This window comes from Peromyscus eremicus, chromosome X (genome assembly GCF_949786415.1).
Source record: "Peromyscus eremicus chromosome X, PerEre_H2_v1, whole genome shotgun sequence".
Classification (NCBI taxonomy): Eukaryota; Metazoa; Chordata; class Mammalia; order Rodentia; family Cricetidae; genus Peromyscus; species Peromyscus eremicus.
In genome coordinates, this window is record NC_081439.1 from 54,450,482 (window position 1) to 54,478,477 (window position 27,996).

At 47.3% G+C, this 27,996-nt stretch overlaps 1 protein-coding gene across 1 annotated transcript; it reads left to right on the forward strand.

The window, feature by feature from the left end:
• The first annotated feature begins 269 nt into the window (after positions 1-269).
• Positions 270-24,573, forward strand: Nalf2 (NALCN channel auxiliary factor 2). Its single transcript, XM_059250748.1, has 3 exons — positions 270-1,232; positions 23,524-23,695; positions 24,089-24,573. Exons 1-3 carry the CDS (start codon positions 375-377, stop codon positions 24,466-24,468), a joined length of 1,410 nt encoding a protein of 469 aa, XP_059106731.1. The 5' UTR covers positions 270-374; the 3' UTR covers positions 24,469-24,573.
• The last annotated feature ends 3,423 nt before the right edge of the window (positions 24,574-27,996 follow it).

The window sequence follows — 27,996 nt, forward strand, 5'->3', positions numbered from 1 at the left end:
AAGTGGCGCGGAGCCCAGGGCAGCCGAGGGGCCCGACACTATGAGGAGTGCGGCGCCGCCGCCGCAGCCGCCACCGCCCCAGTGCCCCGCACCGCCCCCCGCCGGGACGCCGGGCTGCGCCTAGCGGGCCGGGCGGCGGCGCCCCGGCTGCCAGCGAGGGAGCGCGGGAGGGGCGCAGGGACGGCTCGAGAGCGCCCCGCGACTCCGGCCTGAGCGGGGGCCCCCCCGGGCCGGCTGGCCTGCCTCGCCATGCAGCCCCCGAGGTAGAGCCTGGACGGCGCTGAGGAGCGCGGAGCGGTGCGCAGCCCGCCCTCTTGAGACGGCCGTCCGGCCTCGCGCCTGTCTACTCCCTCCAGCCCGGACCCCCCTGAAATATGTTCAGGGGCGCTTGGATGTGGCCCGGGAAAGACACCGCCGCGCTGACTATCTGCTGCTGCTGCTGCTGCTGGGCTCCCAGGCCGAGCGACAAACCTTGCGCCGATTCTGAGCGGGCGCAGCGATGGCGACTGTCCCTGGCATCCCTGCTCTTCTTCACCGTGCTGCTCGCTGACCATCTGTGGCTGTGCGCGGGGGCCCGGCCCCGGGCCAGGGAGCTGAGCAGCGCCGTGCGGCCGCCCTGGGGGACCGGCCGCGAGCGGCAGCGGGTGCCTCCCCGCGCGGTGCTGCCGCTGCCGCCGCCGTCGCCCGGCGGGTCCAGCGCGTCCTCCGGCACCTGCGGCCCGCGATACAGCAACCTGACCAAAGCCGCCCCCGCCGTCGGCCCCGGGCCGGTCTGCGGCGGCGTCCCAGAGCCCACGGGGCTGGACGCAGCTTGCACCAAATTGGAATCTTTGCAGAGACTTTTTGAACCGACCACCCCAGCTCCCCCTCTGCGGCCCCCTGACTCCCCTTCCCGTAACCCGGAGTTCCCCTCCGCCAAAAAAAACTTGCTCAAAGGCCACTTTCGGAACTTCACTCTCTCTTTTTGCGACACCTACACAGTCTGGGACTTGCTGCTTGGCATGGACCGCCCAGACAGCCTGGACTGCAGTCTGGACACCCTGCTGGGGGACCTGCTGGCCGTAATGGCCAGCCCGGGCTCCGGGACCTGGGAGGCATGTAGCAACTGCATAGAGGCGTACCAGCGACTGGACCGACATGCTCAGGAAAAATATGACGAGTTCGACCTCGTGCTGCATAAATACTTGCAGGCAGAAGAGTACTCTATCCGGTCCTGCACGAAAGGCTGCAAGGTAGGGATTGGCCACCCACGCCACAATAGCTACCTGGCTAGAGGCAGTTTCTGTGGCAGTGGGACCAGGAAAAAAAAAATAAAGGTCTCCGTCTCTACCCAGCAAACCACTCCCACCATTCCCAGTGTAGCACCGTGTCACCTCGAACCCCTCCCTAGAGAGGGACCCGCACGGATTCGGGTCAACTTCTTTTAAGTTTAAGGTTTGAACATTTTAAGGCTGGAGCTTCCTGGTGCACTGCTTGCCACATGAGGAGGGAAGTAGGGCCCTGGACTGGCAAAGTGGTAGCAGGAGAGATTGTGCTCCTCAGTCTCAACACCCTGGTTGGCCCTGAACCTCACTCTTGGACTAGGATTAATCCTGGGACTGGCTATGGAGGAGGGGGTGCTCAGCAGGAGGAAGAATATTTGACTACCTAATCCTCACCCTTTGGTTCCTGCCAATGGATGAGAGGCCAGGCCACGCCTGGTGACAGGGTACACCACACTGTTGACCTTACATGACCTGAGATATCTGGCCAGATCCTAGGCAGGGGAGCCCAGGGATGTGTATCTTTTCTTAAGGAGGTAACCTGTAGGCTTCTGTCTTCTGATGAGAGAATGCTCGGGGAACAGGGCTCATCAGCTTGTGGAAGGGCCATGCAAGGTTGGTACATCACAGAACTGCCAGTGCTCCTGGATGGTGACAGGAAAATCTGGCTTTCTGGCTGCTAGCAACGGGCACCTAGAGGAAACCAAAGGGTTGGCAACTGCAGAAGGGACCCTCCCAGGGAAGAACTGGGCGTTGAGAGATTTCTTGACCCTCAGTCGGGTTTTTCTGTATAGTAGGTAGGTGGGGCTATGCACATTTGGGGCCTGAAGCTGCTTCCCTGTTTTTCCTGCCTGGCCAGGTGGCCTGCTTTGGGGAAGGAAGAGGACAGCAAGGTCAAAAAGGTCAAGTGACAATGAGACCAGGTGGGTCTCACACATTCTGTAGCTGGGGGCCACCAGCTGGAGAGTAAAGCAGTTGCCTCCTGGTCTAGATCATCTCCTTTCAAGGCTTTGAGGAGGGGTAGCAAGCATTTCCGGCAAGCCTTGCTGCTGTGGACTTCTGCAAGGTTCTGCTGTTCTCTGTGGGCCCCTGAGGGATTTGGGGTGGAGGGCTGGGGAAGGAAGGAGTAGCTCCCTGATCCTGACTTCACTTTCTCCTTCTCCCTTTTCCTATTCTCGTAACCTAGCAGTCTCCTCCCGCCTCGCTCAGCCTCAGCTGACTCACTGCCTCACTCACACTACCAAATGAGATATTCCACTTCTTAAAGGTGTACAGACGGGTAGACAGACATATCCAGCCATGCACCACCAGCAATACTCCAGACCAAGTCACACAGAGAAACAGAGAGGTTGTCACTTTCGTAAACAGTGCTGTCGAAGCGGGCACCATGTCACATACATCTCCCTATGGTGTCAGAGACATGCATACAATCACATGAAGAAAGACACATTTTGCCGTGCAGAGCTAGAGACACATGCTCTAATTGCCTGCCACAGACATACCCTCAGTGAGAGCAGAGAGATATTGTCCCCTAGCAGACAGAATAAAGGATAGCCATATCTTGCAGCCCTCTTTCCAAGACTATAGCCACAACAGTTCTTTTTCAGTCTCCAAAATGAAGGAAAACCATGGCACAACTTTTCTATGGGGTTTTCTCCGTGTTATAGTTGGCTCCAAGCTCCTTCTGACCCCACACTAAATTAAAATCCCTCACACTGGTTGCTGATACAAAGCAGTTTGATGTCCGAGAAGGCAGTGGTTCTCTCTGATTCTGGAGGTCGTACCACCTCTGTCGAGGGCTAGTTAGCAGTTTGCTCTTGGGCATGTTATTTTACTTCCTCTAATCTTTCAGTTCCTCATTTGTAAAACAGGAAAAATATCCTTGCCCTGCCCAAGTCCTGAGTGTTTTGTGGGATTTAAATGGGAATGCATGGCTAGTAGCATTTTGTAGTAAGAATCTAACACCTGGCCTCGATGTAATATTTAGGGGTTTCAATCATTCGCACATGTTATGAGAGCGCAGCTGCCTAGATTACCTCCATTTACAGATGAGGGAACTGAGGCACACAGGCACACAGTTTGCTGTCAACAATGAGCAGGGATTCCAGTACTCCAGCTCCCTGTCCTCATGCTAATCCCATGGCCTCCCATCAAGTTCCCCAGGCCCTTTCTCCTGTCTCCTTGTTTCTCTCCAGCAGCAGGTGAGCTCTCCTGCTTGCTCTTGTGTCTTATGCTGGCAGCAGGGCTGTGGCAGCTCCTAGGTTCTGTGTTTTCTACCTCTTCCAAAGCTTTCTCCTTCAACTGAGGCCCAAACCTATGGTCTTTAATCCAGTTTTCTGACGACACAAAAGAGAAAGGCAGCTCTGATCTCCTTCTTGAAGCCCCATTTCCTCAGTCATTCACCCCACCTTCTCACAGGCCTTCTTTACCCGTACTAAGCCTTCCCCTGAGCTCAGAGCCCTCCTTTCCAGCCCACACCCCAAATGGGATCCCATGGAGCTAATGCCCCACACCCAGAATCCTCTTAAGTGACAGTCTGAAGTCCTAGGAGGATGAGGAGGTTTCTTCTACGTCTGTAAACCAAGTCTGAAGGCTGGTTCTTGAGCCAGGTGACCCCCTATCCCCAGGGCCCTTGTTCTAAGTGCCTCAGTCAGATCCTTCCTCTGTGGCCCTAGAAACCCCATTCTCTGCCTCTGAGATGTCTGCCCCTGTTTTGAGCCACACAGGGCCCCAGGAATCATACCTGTCCTCACTGCTGCCTATGACACCTCCCAATTTAGTACCAGCTGCAACATTTCCTTAATGTGCGACTGACTTCCTCTCGCATAGCAGAGATGAGGCTAACCCGAGCCAATGCCCATCCCCATACTGGCCTCTCCTAGGTCTGAGGGCCGTATCCTATCCTTTCCTTAGTTTCCCGTGAATCCCCTCCTCCTGCATACGTGCACACTTGACTCCCTTGGCCTTGCCCAGGCTTATCATACAAATCTCCTCCCGGATCTTCATCCTCCTAATCTTGCCATTCCCCTACTGCTGATTGCCTCTCCCACTTCTCTTTCCTCCTCTCAATTCAGAACACTCAGGGCGAGGAGAATGAGGGCATGGGAGCAAAGTCTGGCTTCTTTTCTCACAGCTAGTCCTCTATGAAGAACGAGAGGCCCAAGATGAGGGACATCATCAGCTCTTTTGGCAGCCATTAGCTGCACTCATCAGCTAGTTGAGGAAGGATGGGATAGTGCCCATCCACTCCAGACTGTCTGACACTCACCTGGCAGCCTGCATGTTGGATACTGGGGTGTATCAACTGATGACTTTGAGAAGGAAGCTAGAGCTTGAATTCCCTGGAGAGAGTTAAAGGAGTTTGACTTGGAAAAGAGGGGACTCAGGAAAATATGGCCCCAGATTTCACACCTCAAAAGGATTGTCCTTGTATAAAAGATGCATGTCTTGATTGGCCCCAAGAGACTACAGAGAAAGACCTGCATTCCAACCTAGATTTCCCTTCCTACCAGTGTAACCTTGAACCTATGAACCTCAGTCTCTGAGCCTCACTTTTTCATCTTTCAAATGGGGCTTATTCACCAGAAAAGCCCCATAAGTTCAGTAGTAATGAGAAGTCTGTACAGCATCTAAGCTTAGCACATCAGAGGCTCTCCCTTCTGTTTTTCCTTGCAAAGAGGGAACACACTGGCGTAGAGCTCCTGTCCCCAGGAAGTATCTAGCCTAATACAAGTGGACTGCTGGGTGAAAATACCATGGAGATGACTCTAGGACTGTATTTGTGTGGAAGAAGGGATTGGATCAGGTGACCGCAGAGATCTGCTTCTATCCAGAGGTTAGACATAGTAGAGTCTGCTCCCTGATCAGCAGCCTTGGGTGGGAGAGGTTAGTGAAAGAGGTTTGGCCTCAACACCCCCACAGAGGGGAGGGTGGGGGCTGCCAAAGCCAGCACCTTGCCTTCTGCCCAAACCCACTGGGGCCCTGCTCTTCCTCCACTCCGGCTGGCAGCTGTTTCTGCCTCACTGCCTTCTCTCCTCCCACCTGCCACGGCTTTCCTGCCAAGCAGGACTCTCAGGCTGACACGGGAGATAATGGGTACTAAAAGCAAGGGGCTTGAAGTACTGGGCAAAGGGCAGGAGTCTTAAGTTGAATGGTGGTTCTTGTTGTCACCCAGGCGTTCTCTCTGGCCCAGAACTCTCAAAGCTAGAAAGCGTTCCCTGTCCCTGTTTGGAGGCGGAGGAAAAGGGAAGCCATCAATAAGCAGCCTCCTGGGAATCACAGCAAAGCTGGCCCTAGGGGTGGAGCCTCCAGATCCACAGCAGTTCATCTCATCATCACTAAGGACTGTATGCATAGTGTTCTAGGAAAAGTCAGGGACCCAGAATCTAAGAGCAGGCACAGAGAAGATGCAATGCTTAGAGCTGGGACAAGGACATAGTGAACTAAAGCTGGGAGTGACAAAGCAGGCACTTGTTGAAATGTGCTTCTCTAGATCATTGACCTACACCCTGACCCACTCCCTCCACTCTGCTCAACATTCCCACCATATTTCAGTGAGCACTAACTGGACAGTGTTTTAAGAGCCTAGACCCTTCCCAAACCACACCCCACACCACACTCTCTAACGCTCATCCATGTATCCACACACCTCTGCTTCTCCCAAAACTTACCTCTAGTCTTCCTGACCTGATTACTTCCTGTCCCACTTTGTTCATCTCTAACAGTTGAATGTTCCCATGCCACTCCCCATCTACCCCCAACTTCCCAACCCTTCCAACCTTTACTGCAGATCTCATACCCTTCTCTACCTCCCTTGCCCCACCTCCTTGGCACCATACTTCTTGCCTTTGACACTCCATGTCCCATCACCCCTTATATCCCTCACACTCTACTCACACTTCACCTCCCTTACCCCATCTCTCTTACTGCCCTGATTTTCTTTCATCTTCCAATCTTCTCTTCTTTTGCCCCATTCCCCCTCCCTCCTCTCCTTCTCTGATCTCTTTACCCTCTTTCTCCAGCCTACCCAGGGCAGACATATACATATACAGGGCATGCACACATTCATATACATAGATACACACAGGCACACACATCCTCCAGTCTTCATGGCTACTTCCCATCCTTCCCACAAGCTGGTGGCCTGACTACTATAGTCACCATAGCAATAGGAACCTCCAGGGAGGTTCTGGTAACTCCTGAAGATGGGGTTGTGGGGAGTAAAGAGGGAGGAAAGGAGCCCAGCAACCTCCTACCCAATATTGATCTGGCTGGAAGTGTCTGCTGAACATGGCAGAGGCAGGGGTGAGGAAAGATAAGAATTGGGTGGGGCCAAGATCAAAAGAGAGTCAAGGATCTCTGAATACATCAAAAGGCTGGGAGGGTGCTCCCAAACTATGTGACTGTGTGCTGGTGCCTCCTGTAGTCAGTACTTCAAAGAGTATAACCACTCTTTAGAGTGTGGTTGGGGATGCAGGCCAACACCTGAGACTTGGGGAGTGGAGGTTGTCTTAGAAAAACTTCACTGTTGGGGCAGATCTTCTGTGATCCCTATGCTCCAAGGCTGTTTACCTACGGCATGCTTCTGTAGAGGGGCCAGCTAACCTGATCCTCAGCTCCTCTCCATCATGCTAGCTGCAGGTGTGTGCTGAATGCTAGGAGCCACCCCTCCTTCTGGGGATTCTACACAATCTGGGGGCCCACAACACCATTCTCCAACAATGGTCTGGTAGGACCCTGGAAAATGGTTATGTCTGTATCCCTGTGGTTACAGGGGTACAGGCCAGGATCTATTCGAGGAATGACAGATCAGTATTTTGTCCCTGGGCAGAAGAGAGAGTTCAGAGGAGCCTGAATTTATGAGACCTTGAGTTAGGCAGGATTTTAGAGGAAGAGCAAGGGCACCAAGTGGGCTGGGCTTGTAGGGAGAAAGAGTTACTACAAAAGGAGAAGAAGGGTTGCCACAGCCAAAGTTCTTGCTCAAATGGATACTGGAAATGGGATCTGGAATCTGAGCCACAAGTTTTTGGGCCAAAAGATGAGTCCAGCTGGCTCCAAAGAAGAAAGGGATAAGAAAATGAAGGCAAAAAAACCCCAAGCTTTTGAGAACTTAGGAGGTGTGTGTGTGTGTGTGTGTGTGTGTGTGTGTGTGTGTGTGTGTGTGTGTACTCAATCTTGACAATATTCCTAGCAGGAAAGCACCATTATTATCCCTAGTTTACAAATGTAACAGTTGAGGTTCAGCAAGAGGAAATGACCTCCCTAAGTTACATAGGACAGGGAGCTGGGTTACAAACCAGTGCACAAATGTATAAAGAAGACGTAAATATTCTCTGCCAGCTGTTGGAGGCAATGCCCTGCTAGCTATGAATAGACTGTGGTGAGAAGTTGGGCTGGCTATATGGGAGGCTCAGCAGAACCTATTGGAATCTTAGAGAACCCTCTGGAGTAGCTCAGATTTAGAATAAGGGCTCACTAGCATCCTATTTGTTCAGAATACCTGTTTCTTGTCCTTAAGATTCAGTGACAGATTCTCCTTCTCTTGGCAGCCATTTTTTGCCTATAGTTCCTTAAGATAAGTTATCCAATCCCAAGTGGTCAGCCTTAAACAAATAAACATATGAACAACATTAAATGAACTTAGCAGATTTCTATGTGTGTATGTATGTATGTATGTATGTGTGTGACAATAATAAAGAAGCAGCCATAAATTTGAGAGGGAGGAGGAGGTAACATGGGAGGAGGTATAGGGGGAAGGGAGGGTAGAAGTGATGTGAATATAGTACAGGAAATTCTCAAAAAATTGAAATTAAAATTTGATTAAGAAGAAGATCCAGTGACAATCACTGAGGTGTCCTCTATGGACAGTGACAGGAAGATGGGAAAGGGGAACTTTGCAAAGAAGGGAAGAGCATGACTCCACGTGTCTTGAGAAAAGGTATCTCTGTTATTTTCTCAGTCTCAGTCTACTGGAAGTATCAGCCAGAACAGAAAAGGAGAAGGTGCACTACACAGGCCTAATGCCTGCCGGAGCCCCATTCCACCCCAGCACACACTGGTAGCTGGGAAACAAATGCAATGAGATCTTGTCACCTAAAAGCCAGATGAGGCCTGGCCTGGAATTTGGATGTCCAGTTCCTGTGCCAGGATTTTGTTGAGTCCCAAGTCTTAGATGCCTCGTCTTTGCCTTGGAAACAGAAAGAAAGAGGTGGCCAGTAACATTCTGTGTGAGAGAAGGGCATGTGGTAGGTGTGACTATGACTGACGTTTCTATCTTACTTGGTTTGACGTGGATAGATAGCACGTCTACCCAGCTAATTTGTGAAATGTGAATTATGTCTGCTCAGTGTTCAACTCAAGTTAATTCTTCAAAATTAGTTAAATCTTCAAAATATAGACTCAAAATCTTTTAAATTTTTTTCCTTGATTATTAAAAATGCAGTCTTTGAGGACTTTTGGAAACTAGAAATATAGGAGAGAAAAGGGGCTTAGAGACAGTTAGGGGTTTTTTATTGTTATAAAGTATACATAACAGAACTTACCATTTTTAGGGTATAATTCAGTGGCATTCGGTACATTGCCATTTGATTACTATTTCTAAAGCATTTCATTCTTCCAAACAGAAATTTTCTACCTACTAAACAATAATTCCCCATTTCTCCTTCACTCTATTCCCTGGCAACCAGCAATCTACTTTCTATCTCTTTTAACTTGATTGTTCTAGATAATACACAGAAGTGGAGTCATACATTATTTGTCCCTACAAGGCTTATTATATTTTATGTGTTTATATATTATATGATGCTTTTAAGGTTCATCAAAGGTTTAGCATCTATCAGTATTTCATTTCTTCTTATGACTGAATAATATTCCATTGTGTGTACATGCCACATTTTGTTTATCCACTCATTTCTTAGTAGGTATTTGGACTATTCTACCTTTTGGTTATTGTGAATAATGTTGCTATGAACACTGTATATTGCTATTTCTTTGAGTACTCGTTTTCACTTCTTTTGAGTATATTTAGGAGAGGAATTACTTAGCCATACGATAATTCCCTGCTGAAATTTGATTGGTTTGTTTGTTTTTGAGACAAGGTCTTGCTATGTAGCCTAGACTACCCTTGAATTCATGACCCACCTACCTTAGCCTCAAGTGCTGACATTAAAGGCATACACCATTGTGTCCAGCTTACATTTCACCTTTTGAGTCATTGCCTCTCAGTTCTCTATAGTAGCTGTGTCATTTTCCATTCCATTCTTACATTTTGCATTCTGCACTATTTTACATACATACCAGCAGTGAAGTGAGCAAGGGTCCACATCTCTACATCTTTCTTAACACTTGTTATTTTTCTGAGTTCTTTTAATAATACCCATATTGATGAGACCACATGGTTTCCTAATATTTTATTGTAGGTCTTTTTAGCTTACTGGTACTCTGAGTACCTTTCCATGTACTTAAATATTCATAAGCTCCATCCTTGATGAGTGGATAATATTCTGTCACAAGTTACATAATAGATTTAACAGGCCATGTACTGTTAGATATTTACATTACTGCCAACTTTTTACAATTATAAGTAATCCTGTGATGGATATCTTTGTTCATAGATTTGTTTCAGAACTATGATCTTTTACTAATAAAGGCTATCTCAATTCTTTTCACTTATTCCTGTTCTTTGCTGAGTTTTTTGAATCACAAATGATACATGCTTATTTTATCAAATATAACAATATGGAGATTTACAAAGAGAACATTAATAGTCCTCCTGTTCAGTCTTTCCTAGTTCCACTGCCCTAAGGTCGTAGATGTTAACAATTTTGTGTATATTCTCTTCTTCTCTGTAGGCTTACATAAACAATCTACACAAAATGACTCTTTCTTTGTTTTGCATACAAATGAAAGTATAAACATCCATTCTGCAGAATGAAGTTTGAAACTGGACTCCCAGAATCACAGTATTAACTTTTTTTAATGCTACTGGCACACATTACTAAATCTCTTTCAAATTACTAGATTATTCTAATTTATACCCTTAACAAAAAATGTGAGGCTAATTTACTTGAAAAATGATCTAGCCTTAGCTTTTCGTTGGCGTTCCTTTGGTTAGACATTTGTTTTTCTTGTTTATAAGTCATTTGCGATGCTTGTTTGTGAATTGTTAGTTCATGTTTTCTGTTTTTATTAATACTTGGTTTGTTCCCCTTCATAAGGATTAATGATATTAGCCTTTTTCTGATCACATTTGTGGCATATTTGCAGAACTGGCTTGCTTGGATCTTAGAGCTGAAAGGAGAGAATGAAAAGGAAAGGCACTGTCCTAGTCATGTCATCTTTATCTTATTTAATTCTTTATCTTATTGAATTCTTACTCAGCCTTGTAAAGTGTACACATACTGTCCCCATTTTGTAGTGGACACTACTGTGTCAGAGGAGTCAAACGACTTGGAGTCATCCAGCCCATGGAGCTGGAGCTGGAAATTGCACGTCGGCAGACAGCACTACTACTCAATCTGTGCTAGTGTGCGTATGACTAAAGCCTTCTACTTTTGTTTTAGGGACATCGTTTACAGAGAGGCGAGGGTAGGGGTGTTGCTGTTGCTGTTGTTTTAACAGAACACAGCTTGTTTATCAGGAAAGGGTAGTTCAGGGAGGTCAACAACCTTGTCTGTGCTTTTATTGCTGGTAAGGGCACACCTGGGAACTGGACTGCAGGTCTGTTTGAGTTAAAGATGCTTGTCCCCATCTTCCCACTACCTATGCTGCTTACTTAACAAGCAGCTTCTTGGATTCCAGTTGCACTCAGGAGGTGGTGGGGAAGGAGTTGGCTCATAGTCATAAGCAAATTAGTGGCCATAGCTCCTTTCTAGTGATATGTCTAAGTTCACACAACTAGTTATTGGCAGGAGCAGAACCAGGAACAGAACCAAGCTTTGGCTAACTACCCATCTGTTGGAGCCAAGGCTTCTTGATAAAGAATATTTGTGGGGAAGGAGCAAGTATGTGGCATGCATAAGATGTCACCTTTTTTTTCTGGTCTCTGGCATTTGAGTCTTCCAGGACAAGGCTATTCCAGATTCCCAGAAGCCACCAGATGATAGTATTTGGGACAGGAGAACTCATGCCCCAGGGGCAACAAAAAATTTCTACTGGAGACAGCTTCCAGCCCTGAACTAATTGTGCATGTGTGTAGGGGAAGAAGGGAAAGGAGTACTTTGGGAATTTGGTTTGCTTCTTGTTCATTGGTTTAGTGGTTTGCAGTTCTGGAGCATGAATTCTGGCCTTGCTAGGCAAGCTCACTACCATTGAGCTACATCTGCAGTCTGAATGGAGTGCTTTGATAAGTGAGTGGAAATGATCACTTGTAGTATCTGAATGTTCTTTCCCTTGCACCCACTTACAAAGCAAACTCGACTTCTATAGGAAGTGGGGATGGATAGATTGATTTTGGAAAAATCATTCTCTATCCAAGTCTAGAAATCTCTCCTCAACATGGCCTGAAATTTGAGTAACAAGGTTTGATGATAGTGATAAGCTGAAGGGACTATCCCCAGGGCAGTATGGCTGGTGTAGAAGAACTTGGGCAGTGGAGTACAGGTGTTCTCTGTAGAACAGTTGCTGTGCCGTTCATTACATTACGTTTGTTACATTTTAAAAGTATAGGATTTGTGGGTATGAGGGTTGCGCATCCAGCAGCACACAAGGGCAACTTCTGGGAGTCAGTATCTTCTTCCACAAAATGGATCCTGGAGTTTGAATTTGCTCATCAGGCTTGGAGACCTTTAATGTATTCTTTACTCTCACTTGGAACTCCACTTTTTTCACCTTCAAAATTAAGAAATGGGGTCACTATGTGGCTTGAAGGACATTGATCGTCCTAATTTCTTATAGTGTCTTTGTGGTAGAAGGTGCTCAAGGAGTGCTAACCACCATTGTGATTATCATTGGCTATGAGCCTTGGATAAGTTATTTATTTAAACTCTTTGGTCCTCTCTGTCCTTATCTGTAAAGATTTGTTTCTCCCTCAGGGGGTGATTATGGGGAATCAATGAGTTAATAAATGTCAGGATTAAATGCTTAGAATAGAGCCTGACATATAGTAAGCACTTAATAAATGGTAGCTATTTTCTCATCTTAATTAGATGTGTTTAGTCCAAATGATTGCTTAATACCCAATTGAAATTCTTAACACTGAGGTGGGCTGCTGAGGAGGAGGAAAAGGCAGTGTTTGAAGAGGAGGTGAAGTGTCTGGGGTGGGAATGGGAATTGGAAGCTAGAAGGCAACTGGAGACATTTTGGTAAATGCATAAAGACCTGTTTAGGTGGATGAGGTAGGAGGTGGAGAGAGAGAAAGGACACCCAAAGTCCGTGCTTCCCATTATAGCAAAAGAAGAGTCACCTTTGACCAGGTCTCAGTTCTTCCCAGTCTGTCATCTACTTGAAGGAGGGAGGTGAGGCAGGGGAAGGGAGCTGGTTTTTCGGTGGCCTAAGTGATGGTGAAGATGGCTTTCTGTAAAAAAAAAAAACAAGTGTGCTGCAGAGAGGTGAGTGTGTGCAACTCAAAAGAAGCTGTAGTTGCCCACGTCACACTAATGTCATTCCTGTGGTGACCAGCGCAACCACTGTGCCCAAAAGCCTCAGAAGCTTCCCTCCTCCCACCTTAGCTTCTCTCTTTGTCTATAAGACTCTTTGTTTGCTCTTTTAGTTTGTTAAGTGCACCTGGATGGAGCCCAGAGCCCAGACACTCCTGATGGATTAGATGAGCCAGGGCCTCTGGGGCAGGGCCATGGGGACTGAGCCTGGTAAAGATGGTCACATCAAGTCTTAGGTATTTTGCTTTGTTGTTTTTGAGGTTCTTGACTGCAGATGAGTTTCTTTCTATTTATTTTTTCATTTTATCAAAGTAATACATGTTCCTAATTTTCAGTTACCTTTATGCTACACATATGCACATGTATGTGTGTATGTCTCCAGTTGCCCTTGGTTTTGCTCTTCAGAGTTAAACACTTAAAACTTACCTAGTTGCTTCTGATTCTGCCACCACATTATTAAATGTTATGCCAATATTACAATACTACTGGATTTTTTCTATGTGTACATACACATATAAACAGACAAAAGTCCACCACATATGTATATTTGTGCATGTATATGCCTTTTCAGTAATATATAAATATGAATGCTCGTCATTGAAACAGTAGCCTAGTTTCACCCTTGAGCTCACTCGAGTGTTAAATACTTCTGATTCTTCTGACTGTTTTTGTTGTTTCGCTAATATTTCTTCACGTTTCTAAATGGCACATCAATATGCTATTTCTTGTGGTTTTTTTCTGTCTTAAATATCTATTGACTTTTTTTTTTTTTTTTTACAAAAGTCTGGTTAGAAGAAGATTTTGCTCTCTTACTACTGGTAGCACAATATGTGTGCTCACACTTTCCCTCCCTTCATAATCTAATATTGGTATAGCCAAATTTCAGGTTGTAACAGTTTAACTTATTTACATTCTTTTTTTTAATTTTGCAATACAATTCAGTTCTACATATCAGCCACGGATTCCCTTGTTCTCCCCCCTCCCGCCCCCCTCACCTTCCCCCTAGCCCACCCCCCATTCCCACCTCCTCCAGGGCAAAGCCTTCCCCGCGGACTGAGATCAACCTGGTAGACTCTACATTCTTTTTATAACTATTGTTTACATCTAGCAATAGAAGATTGTATGATTAACATTTCATTCCTTGGTCGACTTGCTTTCTTGGAGTTAACAATGGCCACTTGTTTCCCCCTTTGCTTGGTTTTCTCTGACATTTTGCTAACATAGTCCCAATTTCTTCATTCACTGTAAAAGTTCACAAAGATATATTCATAACCCATTATTTTCATTTTTCCCTTTCCTGGAGTTCTTCACATTATTCAATCTGGGCTAGCTGCTGGGAGCTTGGTTTTCAGGTACTTAGCGAACATCTTCTTGTGCGTACATCCTCCAGTCTATATCAAGAGACCCTGAAAAGAACACACATCTAAGTAAGATATGATCTCTGTCCTCAAAGAGCCTAAACTCTTAGTGATGTCTCGTTGGAAAGCTTGGACTCTATCCTGGGACTTTGAATTAGGCCATCTCTTTGGTCCTATACTTGAGGCAAGTCTCTCCCTCTCCTTCTGCAATGAGTTATCAGCAGGTTAAGATATAGTTCCAGAGAGCAAATGGTATCTCAGGCTACATTAACAGACATAGTTTTGAGGACAAGAGGGCCAATAGTTCTATTTCACTTTGGATCAATAAACGTATTTGAGGAGTGTATTGAGTTGCAGAAAAAACAGAGGCTTTTGTAGCTGAACGACCATACAGAAAAGGGAACTAAAAACTCCATACATTGAAATAGTTGGAAAACCTGGGGATGTTTGACTTTGTGGAAGCTTTGTGTACCCATACTTACCTCTATTTTTCTTTCCTTGAATGCTTCTTAAAAGGCTGGGACTGTAATTCAACAACAGAATCCTTGGCTCTTGTGCTAAAGGCTCTAGGTTCGATCTCTGGCATTCCCTTTTCAAATTCCTACAATCTGGTTCCTTCCTCTGCTGCTCCAATGAAACTGTTCTCACTGTGAGGAGACTATCTTAATTACCCAAATGAATGTGTTCTCACCTACATAAATCCTTATCTGCTGACCGCCCCCCAGTCTTTGGCAGTCTCTCCTCTCTTAATTTACAGAATGCCACTCTCCTTTTTCTCCTCTAATTGTTTTAGAGGTTTAAAGCAGGGCCTTGTGCATGCTAGGCAAATGTTCTACCAGTGAGCTACATCCCCCAGCTCTCCTCCAATCTCTTAAACCACTCCTTCACCTTTATTTCATTGCTTTTTTCTACCTGCACTTAAGTTAGTGTTTTCCCAGGAATCTACTGCTGTGCCCTTTGTCTCCTCCCTTGACTTCTATATTGCCTTATCACCTAGGGTGCGCTAGGTTACACTGTCATAAAATGTAACCACTGAATATCAGGGGCTTAATACGACAAATGGTTATTTCTTGTATGATTCATGTCCAAGACAGGTCAGCAGGGATGAAGCATCTCTTCATAGTGATCACTATATAGGGAAGAGGGATCATCTATCTCAACTTTGCTTCCACAGTTAGAGGCAGAAGAAAGAATATGGCAAAACATGTGTCAGCCCTTAAACTGTCTCCTCAGAAGTAGTCTGTATCACTTCAAGGCCTGTTTGATTGACTATGTAAAGCTTATGACCATGCCTAACTTCAAAAGGAAAGCATAGTCCTACTGTGTCCCTAATGACTAAACCCTTAGCTCCCCATGACTTGGAGATCTTTGTCAAGACCCCCATCTTTTTTTTTTACTTAATTTTTTTGGGGACAGAGTTTCATATAGCCCAGATTTTCCTTGAATCTACCATGTAGACAAGGCTAGCCTTGAACTTGCAGCCATCCCTCTTGTTCTGCCTCCTCACTAAGTGCTAGGATTATTTGGCATATGCTACCACATCAGGTTCAGACTCTTCTTTAGAGCTCAGGCCATTAGTCCAGCTGCACCCTTGACATTTCCATCTAGTAGACCGCATATACCTCAAAGTCACATGACCTCAAGTTGAATTCATCTTCTTTCTCGGGTACACCCCTCCCCCATTTCTTTCCTTAATAAACGAAACCGGCCAGATGTGGTGGCACGTCTTTGATCCTAGAAGTTGGGATCAGAAGACTTCAAGACCAACCTTGGCTACTTAGTGAGTTTGAGAGCAGCCTAGTCTACTTGAGACCCTGTCTCAAAACAACAGATTTTTAAAAATAAAATGAAATTAGTATTTATCTTACCACACAATCTGGAAGTCTAGTAGTTATCCTAGACCCCTCCACCGAGACTGTTCACCACATCTATAAGTAATCTTGTTGGTTTCACTTCATTAACATCTCTTCTCACATCTACTCCTTCCTCCCAATTTTTTTCCCTCAGGAGAGAAAATTTTATTGGATCATTCTCATAACCATTGTGCAACCAAAAGTCTCACAGAAATCTTAATATTGTATCTTAACATTCATTCATTTAGTGTGTACTATTGCTAACCTCAGTGTTAGGAGAGGTTCCTACTCTCATAAAATATATTTTTCTATTATTACCTTCACATTATTTCAATACTTATATTATTTTTGTACTCTGAAATTTTACATTCTGCTGCTACTGCCATAGTTGAAGCTCTCATAGTATCTTATTCAGACTTTTGCAATAATCTGGCTTGTCTCCCTGCCTTCAGTCTTAATGTTAACACTCCATACTCCACACTTGCAGACAAAAGTCTGAAAAGTTAGTTACAAAAGTGATAATAAATCTCTCCCCAAACCCCCAAAACAGGGTCACACAAAATTGCCCAGACTGGCTCAAATTTGTGATAGTCCTGACTAGCCTACAAACAGCAGTGATTACAGACCTGCACCATCAGGCTAGGCATACACATATTTAAATAAGCATTTCTTCCAGCTCATTAAAAGCACTCCAATGCCTATAGGAAGGATCTTAGTTCCTCCCCAGTCTCCAAAGCATGTTGATGTGGTCTTGTCCTTCCTGTGCATCCCCTGCTCCTTCATAAGCTCCGGTTCACACCCTCTAATTATACTGAGCTACCTGCATTATCGGAACCCAGCATTATTGCCTACTTGCAGGTTATTATGCCTGCTGATTCCTTTGCCTGAAGAGTACTTTATTCCCTCTCTATTTCACCTACTGAGCATCTACCCCCCCCCCCACTTTTCAAGTCCTAACTCAAGCCTTCCCCACATGGAAATGTGTTTTCTGTCCTTCAGCCTTCAAAACACAGTTAATCATTCTTCTCTTTATCCTACCATGGTGTCAAGTACATTCGACTTCACACAGAAGTTGATACTAATTAATTCACATGGTTGTTTCCCTTGCTCAAGACAGGAATCTTGTCTTATTCGTCCCATTTATTTGTAGCTCCTAGCATAGAGCCAGGCACTCAGGTATCCAGGGTGTGTTTATTGTATGAACATATGAATGAGGAGACTAGATTCAGAGTTTACAAATTACTAAGCGCTGGCCCAAGGAACAGGACTGTGAATGTTATATATGGCCCCAGAAGAACTAGTAAGATACACGAGTAAAGTCACAGAAAGGTATTTCTTTCAGCTCCAGAGAAGGAAGAACTTCATTAATCACTAGAGTTCTCTGAAGCTCTGGGCTGTCCTATGAAAGAATGATCTTTCTATGACAATGTTTACAATTAGAAGCTGGATGGCACTTTACTGTGATGTTTGCGTGGATAATGTGGTGGAGTGACGACTCTCACAGTCCTGTCCATTCTGGAGTAGTCAGGAACTTGCCTCCTCTGCTCATCTAACTGCCATCACCCATCTAATTGGCACTGTTCATCTAGATTATAGATACTCCTCCTCCATTAGTCCGCCCTTGGCCAGACTGGGCACCTCTAGCCTTCGAGCAGATGGCCTAAGAGGCTTGGAAGTATGAGGACCCTCTGGACTGGACTAGCTTTAGGCTCTCACCCACCTCTTCAGCTATCTCCCCCACCTTTCTTTCAGGCCAGACCAGGCCACTGTGACTTATAACTGCTCATACTAAGAAGGAGGACAGCTGTTGCTTATAGACCCTTAAGTACAGCCCTGTCATTACCTAGATTTGCCCTGTAATGCCTCTAATCTGATTCTGACTTTACCAATCCCAGCGGACTACTGCTATCTGCAGAATTACATCCATGCTTTGACACTGACCTTACTCTCTTCTGATCCAACTCTGCTGGAGTCCAGAGTAGAAAAGGAGCACTTTCTCCTGCCCAGTAGAGTCCCTCCCATAACTTGAGGTTTGCTCATAGATGCTGGCCAAGAAGGTGTGTCTCTCACATCTCTAACTCAATTATTCCCTTTTTATGGAGCTCAGTTTCCCTGTGGGTAAAAACTGGGGTTAGGTTGGTAACTTGTATCCTGTGGCTTTTGCAGACGTAGATTTTGTCCGAAGCTCAGCGCTCGTGGCTGCTTTGCTTTTACAAGCACTGCAGCTGCGGCTCCTGGCCAGGGGTCCCACGGGGACATTAAAAAGATAAGCAGCCATGAAGAAAGGGTCTATAGGGAAGATTTGGAGGGGGAAACAGACCCCAGGGAGAGAAGTGAGTTGGAAATCAGGAAGGAAAATGCTTGCTTCTTGGTTGGAAAATAACGGAAGCTTTCCCCTTGGAGGGCTTTCCAGCCCCAAAGCTAGGCGCTGCCAGTGGCCTCCTCCCTCTAAGCCTTCTGGCCTTGAGTCTTGACTTTGGGGTGTGACTGTGCATTTACACAGCCCTCTCTGAAGTCAGACATTTCTTTCTAGAGGAATGTAGATCTGAAATGCCCGGGCCAGGGCTACAAGCCAATAAGCTGAGGATAAGGCTAGCTGGGTCATTCTAGTCCTCCGTAAATTGACAATTGCAGAGCCCAGGAGGGGTGGGGATCCCCTTTGTCTCGCCCCTCCCGTTTGAGGGGTGGTTCTGTTGCCCAGCTAGGAGGAGGGATGAGACAGCCTTCCTAGCTTCCTTTTTGGGTTAATTGGTGTTCCCTCTAGTTACTCCCTGTTTCCTTCCCCTCCCAGTTCCCATAGCAACTGGGCTGTAGCAGCCAGAACTTGATTGAGACCTGTGGTGGCCCTACTGAGGTGGGGAAAGGGGAGCACTGGCAGTTCCAGGTTTCCTAACCACCTCCTTATCCCCATCCCTGCTCCCTCAAGGGTATAGGATGGTTCTGCTCAGAGAATAGGACATAATGGAGAGGGCTTTTCTGACAGCGCTTGAGTTTGAAGATTCTGAAACTGTCGAATAGGCCTGGTTCTCAGCTCTGTTCCTGATGTCTGGATATCCAGCCCCTGGTGTCTGGCCCCTCGTTGAGGGTCCAGTTGCTGATGGGAGTTTTTAGTAGGAAGATTCCTGGAGTTGGAATTATGAAACCTGGTTTCCAGTTCCTTTCTCTACCATTATTTTATGTGGTTATATTTAAGTTCTTCTCCCCTTTTTAAGTCTCAGTTTCTCTATCTATATAATGGTAAAAACTGACATTCTCAACCCTGGCTGCATGGTGAAAATTGCCTGAGGTCATTTTCCAATTACAGATGTGTGGGGTTCTGCCTGCAGGGATTCTGACTTTGTTGGTCTGAATGCTATGTGAACCGGTGTATATATATTTAAACTCCCTAGCGGTCCTGATATACAGCCAGAATTAAGAATCTGAGAGCAAAAGATCTCCACAGGTCTCCCAGCTTCCTTTACCTGGTTCTAAGACACTTCCTCCTCTTCCTACAATGCTCACCTCAGCAAGCCTTTCTAGCCTTTTCCTGTTCTTCTAGAGGAGTGCCTGAGCCTCTTGTCACAGCCCCAACCAGCCGGCCACCTGACACAGGCATCACACTGATAAGACAGGATAAGGTATATAGGATGATCTTGGGAACAGGGTTTCAGAGTCTAAGGTGGGCTTATTGCCAGGTGGAAGCACTGTGAGTCAGACTATTATCACCTGAGACAGGCCCCAGGCCACCTTAAAGCATATGGGCCCGCAGTGGCTCAGCTGGCCAGCTGTGGGACTTAGGAATTAGATTACCTCTGAGCTCACCGTGGCTCTTCTACTTCTATTCCCCTCATTAGCTTCTTGCCTCTTCCTGCCTCACCACCCACAGGCCTGGTGTCCTCCCCAGGCAATCTGCTCACCCACTTGTTGCCATGGTGACTCTGACTGGGGGTGTAAGGACTGAAGGGGGGTCGGCTAATTAAGGAGAAAGGCCATACTCCCACTGTCAGGCCACCCCTTCTCCCTCCCCCACCTCTCAGATGAAGGGAGTGCCCAGACTATAGTTTGTCACTGAGCTAATTGCAAATGCCTGTGAGGAGAGCAGGGATGTCACTGGGAACTCCTCATCTGGAAGCAGGAACACTGGACTGGAAGACTCTCACGGGGCCCTCTGAGTCGCGGCTCCATTGATGAGCACAGAGCAGGGGGCTGATTACACAGTTCAGGGAGAGAGTGAGGTGGGCTCTTGGTCCAGGCTCCTAAAGTGGGATTGTGACTATGGACCAAAACAGTTTGGTACTTAGGGGCCCAGAAGATGGAGGGGCTTCTTAGGTGCTGGGGCTTTCTGCCTCTCCTTTCCTCCATCTAATGGCTGATCCTTCTTTTAACATGTATCTTTCTCGTCTATTTTTGTCCTTGTTTATCCATCCCCACGCTCTCTTGCTCCTATCTTTTGTTCCTCCCTTCCTTAACCCTTCTCTCAGCATCCCGCTCTTGCCTCCATCTTCCCCCTTCTGCCTCTCCCTGAGCTTATCTTCCTTCTCTTTTTACCCTTCTCTCACATGGCTCTCACTCTTTCCCCTGTACCTCATGTACAGCCTCCATCTCTCCTTCTGTTCTTTCTTCACAACTGTTTTCCTACCCCAGGGATCACTATCAGCTCTTCCTGTGTACCCTGAGTTTTATTGCTCTCTTCCTTACACATCTTCTCTCTTACTGCCCATACCCTTACCACCTTTTTCCTGCCCTCTCTACCCTTCCAGCTCTCTGTCCCTGCCTCTTACCTTTGCTTGTTCTTCTTCACTCTTCCTTGACTCCATTCTCCTTCCTTTGTAGATACGTTTCATCTCTGTTGTTTCGCCTTTAGGAATTTGTATAAATAACACTGAAGACGTATGCATTAGACATGTGTGCAAAGACATCCAGTGAAGCACTGTTCATCGTGGTCACAACTTAGAAGGAACTCAGATGTCCATGAACGAGAGCTGACTCACCTTTCCATGCCGGTCATCCGAAGCCATTCTCTTCTCTTAGTCCATGTGAACTTGTTTATCTCCAGCTTTGCTTACACTGTTGCCTCACTGGCACATCCTACCTACAAAAATCCTTCTTTGAGTCCAATCTTGGTGGTTTTATTTTTTTGGTTTTTATTTTTTCTTTCTTCTTTCTTTCTTTCTTTCTTTCTTTCTTTCTTTCTTTCTTTCTTTCTTTCGAGATAGGAGTTCATGTTTCTTTGGCTGGCCTTAAACTCACTATGTAGAGAAAGATGACCTTGAACTCTTGATCCTTCTGCCTCCAACTCCCAAATGTGGGGATTACAAGCACACCACCACACCCAGTTTATACAGTTCTAGGGATTGGATTCAGGATGGAATTACAAGCACACCACCACACCCAGTTTATACAGTTCTAGGGATTGGATTCAGGATGGAATTACAAGCACACCACCACACCCAGTTTATACAGTTCTAGGGATTGGATTCAGGATGGAATTACAAGCACATCACCACACCCAGTTTATACAGTTCTAGGGATTGGATACAGGATGGAATTACAAGCACACCACCACACCCAGTTTATACAGTTCTAGGGATTGGATACAGGATGGAATTACAAGCACACCACCACACCCAGTTTATACAGTTCTAGGGATTAGATACAGGATGGAATTACAAGCACACCACCACGCCCAGTTTATGAGATGATAGAGATTGAGCCAAGAATTTTGTGCATGCTATGCAGGGACTCTACTAACTGAACCACATTCATAGCACTCAATCTCAACTGCTATCTCCTCATTGAAAATTTTCCTAGTTTACTATTAGCCACAATGATTCACCCCTTGTTGTGGAATAAATCATATGTCACAGATTGTTAGATATGTCTACTCATGAAACTGGAGTTTTCATGAGAGAAGGGACCCACCCTCAGTTACTTATCCTGTTCATTCAGTCATAAGATTTTTAAAATGTATGTTGTGCTGAATGCACAGTGGTTAATAAAGAAGCTCACAGTCTTATATGCAGCTCACAGTTTAGTGGAGCTGACAGAAACTAAAACAAGAATTCAGACAAAGTAGCATCTGTGGTGAAGAAACAGTTAAGAATAATTAGGGCTGTGTCCTCTGATGAGAGCAGTGAAAGAGACACTCTCAGCAGAAGTGATATTTAATCTGAGCCTGAAATATGTAAAGGACTCATGTATACCAAAGGTGGGGTGAAGAGCATTCCAAGCCAGCAGATCACATGTGCCAAGCCTGAAGGTAGAAAGAAGTAGGGCACATTCAAGAAAAAGAAAGAAAACCTGTTTTGTGTAGTGTGATGGGCTTGAAGAGATAGAAAATGAGGTTGGAGAGAGATGGGCAGAGGTGTGCAGGGCTTTGAAGTCTCTGCTTAGACATTAGGCTTTTAGTCTAAATGCATCTAAGGGCCTGAAGCAGCGGAGTAACATAATTTGATAGCAGCTTGAATCCACTCTTATTCCCGTGCAGTAGATTGGAACAAGCAGAAGTGGAGGTGGGAGGCATCTGTCATCCAGGGGAGAGATTTATTGTGGCCTTCAAAAAGGCGTGGCTTTTGCTTCCCCCAGGAGACATTTGACTAAGGCTGGGGACATTCTTTGAGAGGAGACATTGCAACTGGGATCTAATGTGTGGAGGCCAGGGATGCTACTCAGTATCCTACAAGGCACAGCACAACCCCTAAGACAAAGAATTATCTGTCCCTAAGTGCCTCAAGTTTCTGTGGGACACCGTAGACTTGAGGAGAGACAAGGTGTGGCGTTTTCTCACTAAAACCAGTACCTGGGATGGGGTGGGCTAGATGAAAGAAGGAAAGTACACTGATGAAACCACAAAGGAAGATTCCGGAAGCAGTGGAGCAGTGTGTGTGATGGCCACTTCAAAGCAGGGCTGAAGCCAGCAAGACAGAGCCTGGATTAAGTAGATCTCAGAGACACATGTGCTGCCTGGCAAGGCAGAGTCCAGTTTTTATTCAGAATAACCCCTCACATGTGTATTGCTCTTTGGAGTTGATAAAACATTCTCATATGTGCCATACTGTTTAATCCCCAATAGTCCAATGAGGTAGAGCATGAATTAGTCTCATCTCTTTCTTGAATTTCAAAGCTTAGCATCATCAGAAAAGGAAATGTTTATCAAGTTGAATGGAACTGAGATTTGCCTCATTACATATAGGTAACCTCAGAGGAGTCAAAAGGCCTCTTGGAACCACATGTAAAATGATAGAGCTGGATGAAATGATTGGTAACGTTCCATCTATTCTGACACAGGATTAATTTTGTGATTTTGGCTAACAATTCTAAATCTTGGATGATGGTGGATTAGAGAACTCACTGGCTATCTTAGGGTAGGACGCAGACACTTCCAACAAGGCCTCCAAGCTCCGGGGTTAAGGTGCCTTAGCCCAAGAGCCCCTCTCCACATGGCAGATGAGCTGATGCTGTTTTGTTTCTTCCGCAGGCTGTCTACAAGGCCTGGCTGTGCTCAGAATACTTCAGTGTGACCCAGCAGGAATGCCAGCACTGGGTGCCCTGCAAGCAGTACTGCCTGGAGGTGCAGACCCTGTGCCCCTTTTTCCTCCCTGACAATGAAGAAATGGTGTATGGAGGCCTCCCTGGCTTTATCTGTACAGGTAAAATCAGGGTGCTGGGGAAAAGGGGGAGGTGAAAGAGGTTAGGGGCATGGGGACAAGCAGGACATCAAGGGGAGTCTGGCTGGATGGAGGTCAGTGGCAAGAGGAATGGGCAGTCAGGTCCCCAGTTTGAGATAGGGCCAAATGGAACAGGACAGAGAGACCTGAGTGGCTGTATCTACTCAGAATACACTGAGCCACAAGTCACTCTGGAGAAACTGGTGTGGTCCCTGGAAGAAGGGAACTTCAAGGGGAGATGTGAGGGCTGGCAGGGAGGGTTTCTGTAGTAGGGCTTCCTGAGCCTCAGCTTTGAACATCCCTTTTCCAGATAAGGCAGAGCCATCAGCCCCCCAAGCAGCCCCCGACACACACACCTTCCTTATCCCTTGGCAGGGTTGCTGGATACTTCACCAAAGCGGCCGGAAACCAAGTGTTGTGACGTGCAGTGGGTCTCCTGTGAGTCGGAGAAGAAGTTCAAGGAATCTGAGCCCCCCCAAACCCACCACCAGCAATTCCACCATTCCTATTTCCACCACTACCAACAGTACCAACACTACCACCCCCGCCATGAACCCCCGAGCCGTGTCAGCAACAAGCCCTCCCTGCTGCCGGTCTCTGGGGGCTCGTGCCTCAGTCCCAGCAGGATCCGGCTCTGTGTCCTTGTTCTTATGCTCCTCCATACCGTAGTGTCCTTCTCCAGCAGCCAGGGTGGTGGGGGACTGGGGTTGGAGACACTGCCTGCCCTAGAGAAGGGCCTGACACAGGAAGAGTGACATCAGGGAGGGAGGACAGACCTCCACCACACACTGACGTCAGCTCCAGCCCTGCTCCAGGTGGGGTGGGGAAAGGTAGGACCAGGTCGGGGGTGGGGGAGACTCGAGGGGGACCAGATACTGCCCCCAATCTACCCCTTCCCTAAAAGCAGCTCCAACAGAATGGCCAGAGGGCCCACAAGGAGCTGCAGAACTCACCCAGGAGAAAAAGGTAGGAGCAGCAGGTGTCCCCTCCCAAGCCCCACCTGTGGGGCTTAGTAAAAAACGGGGAGAGTGGGGGCTGGAATTGCCCACTCCTGCCAAGAGCCCTGACCCCAGGGAAGGAGGCTGCTTACCCAGCCTCAGCCCTCCAGGGAATGTTGGGGGCACAGAGGGGAGTAGTCCTCCCCCCTCCACATTCCTTTCCTTGCCAAGATCCTTAATTCCCTCCTGCCCATACCCCTACAGGTGACGGCAGACAGTGTGCTTGCCCTCCTGCCACTTGAGCACACCCTGAGTGTGGGGCCGTCACAGGTGACGCGTCCAACTGGGAGATGAGGCCCACAGGGCTGCAGGTAGGAAGGTGGCCCAGTTGAGCCGCCCCCACCACCCTAGGCAATGGCTGGTGAAAGAGAAGAAAGATAGGGAAGGGAAGAAGAAAGGGGAGAGGCAGACAGAGCACGAGGAGATGGTTAGACTATTGCTACCTGGCTTCGGGGAGGTGGGAGTTAGTGTTGAGGCAGGCTTAAGAACGGCCCCTCAAATCAGAATGAGGTGCATAAGGAGACCCCTGGGGAAAGAGCCCAGGAACCAAAACCCAGAAGGCTGAGGGCACATGGTTGGACTGCCGCTGTCTGGAGGGCCATATCTTACAGAAGGTGCACACACTCCCTAGGGCTGCTCTTGCCCTGGAAATCTCGGCCTTGTGGCCACAGACCTTTCATTTCCAATCTCCACGGGGAGGAGGGACTTGAGCCCAAGTGCGTCAGGCCTGGCCTGGGTCCCTACACTCCCCCATCTTGTCCTAGCCCAGGCCTCCATGAAGGAGAACCTGGTGGTGTTGCCCCCAGAGCTCTCCAGAGATGAGCCTCCCCTACCCCCACCCTGTGCCCATCCCCAGCCTACCAAAGAGTATTCCTCCCTTCCCATCCCTGACCTTGTGGCCTATTGTCCCACTGAGGGACAGCTAGACTCTTCACCCTTTAGCGGGCCCCTTTCTCTAGCCACCCCTTGCCCTTGCTGGACAAAATTCAGAGACTGGCAAGAGGACTTTACGTGGAGCTAATGTGCTGCTGACGACCGTTGGCTGGGAAAGTTGTTTAGTCAGGCTAGAGGGACGAGTGAGATGAGGCTTGGGAGCCTCTGGCCTTGCACTGATCTGCTGGGGAAAGGGAGGCCACGTTGCCTTGGTATCTAAAAGCCAATGAAAGCTGACAAGAACAGAAGGCAGATTCTTTGTGGGGCAGGCCAGGGGCTTTCAGAAATCAGAAGGATGAATAAGGGGGACAGTCCTGGAGCAGCATTACAGAGAAACAGGCGAGGGCAAGGGAAGGAGGAGCTGCACCATGGCAGCTTTAGAATGAATGGAAGCCTCCCTAGTAGATTAGGGTTCCTTCATTCAAGGGCCGTGGTTGGATCCCAAATCAGCTTCATGAGCCTATGGAGCCCTCCTCTGCCAGTTTACTCATATCTCACAGCCTGTCCTCTGCCTGGACCCTGTGTCCTCCATCTTTGGGCCCTCAGCACTTTGGGCCTGGCCACACACCCCATCCCTAGAGTGCTCTTTTCAGCTGGGGAGGGTAAGAGGTGCTGGACCCTTCCCAGATGTGCTTATGTATAAGTGAAAGGCAGGGGCTTGAGCTCCAGAGAGACCCCAGTACTGCCTTGTCACTCCTGCATCCTCAGGAGGGGACACGGGACTGGGCAGCAAAGGGGGACAATATAGTCCCAGGGAAAGGCCCCTTGGAGACTCTCATCCTCTCTTCCCCCTCACCAAGTGCCCTGGAGACCCCTGGCTCAGACCAGCCCAAGGCCTTGCCCAGTGGCAGGGGAAAGGGGCACCACACTCCACCTCAAAGTCATTTGACTATCCCCATCTCCCCCACCCCTGATCTTACCCCACCTCCCCAGCTGCACCCTGCCCTCCGTCACAGGAAGCAGAGCTGGGCAGCTTTCTTACGCCATTTTCTACACTGTGCTTCATGAGTAGGACTTTCTTGCACTAGTTCCTATGACTGAGTCCCCATGCTGGTTCCCTAGTAGTCTCCCATCCCTTGCTCCTCTCCCTGGCTCTAGTTCAGTTGTCTCTGCCCTCTCTTTTCCCTGCCTCTGTGTTCCAGTGAGAGTGTCTGTGTGTGTACTGCTTTCCGTTTTGTTGCGGTGTGGGGCAGGGAGCTCCCTGCTCTTGTTGAACCCCTTAAAGAAATAAATGGTAAAACTTGATAACTCTCTCTTCGTGAATTGACTCTGTAGACTTGCGCCTGCTGCTCTAGGAAACACTCTAGAGTCTGAGGACACCAACACTCTAGTTAGTTTAAATCTCGGGGGTGGGGGTGGGGGTGGAGGCGAACTTTGTAGTGTACCGCTCTAGACAAGGAAATCTCAAAGCCATTCACGGGCAGTGGTCAAGCCGGTCAGTGTAACATGAAAGGCAAAGCTGAGGAAAAGTGCAGGTTCAACCTGGAGTGGAAGGAACTTCAGAGCATATGGGAAGGCCCAAGCTCAAGTCCAGGGTTCTACGGTGAGAATGTGAGGCCTGTGGCCAGTCCTTGTTTGGAATGCAAGGGAAGCCAGGACTAGATTTTGATATAATGTCCCATAATTCCTAAAAGCTAATCAACCACCCTCCCTAATTTCCTATGGGCCACTGCGCCAGGCTCATCTTCCCACTGCAAGAGCGAGACATGCGCAGTAATCGCTGCTGAAGGAGCAGCAGAAGGGCCTGAGCCACCAAGCCTCTTTCATTCACATTCTTAGAATGGAGGAGAGCATTAGAATCAGCTTCCAGATTACTTTTGAAGGAAACATAAGCCCCACGCCCATTTCCATCAACGCAATGGAACATGACACTTAGTACATGGCCTTTGAAATCAGACTGGATCTAAAAAGTCAACTCACCACCTTATTGTGAGAAAAAGGTGATGTGCATAATCACTTGACATGATCGTTGATCATTCTGTTCTCTTTTACTCCCATCTCAGTCACCAAATTCTGTCACCTCTCTACTACGTATGTATCAAGCCCTTCTCCTTTCCACCTTGAATCCCAATAAGCCACTTCAGGACCTCTCCTTGGACTATGATAGTACCCTAACTATTGTCCAGCTAATCTCTTGTCCAATTACGCCGCCCCAGTCAATCTTCTACCTAGCGCAGTTCCAGGTACTATGGGGGAGTTCAATACAATGGCCATATTTGTGGCTAGAGAGATGAATGTCTCAGTGGTTAAGAGCACTGGCCAGGAGGGGACCCTGGTTCAGTTTCCAATGTCTACATGGTGACTCACAACCATCTATGACTGCAGTTCCAGGACATTTGCCATCCTCTTCTG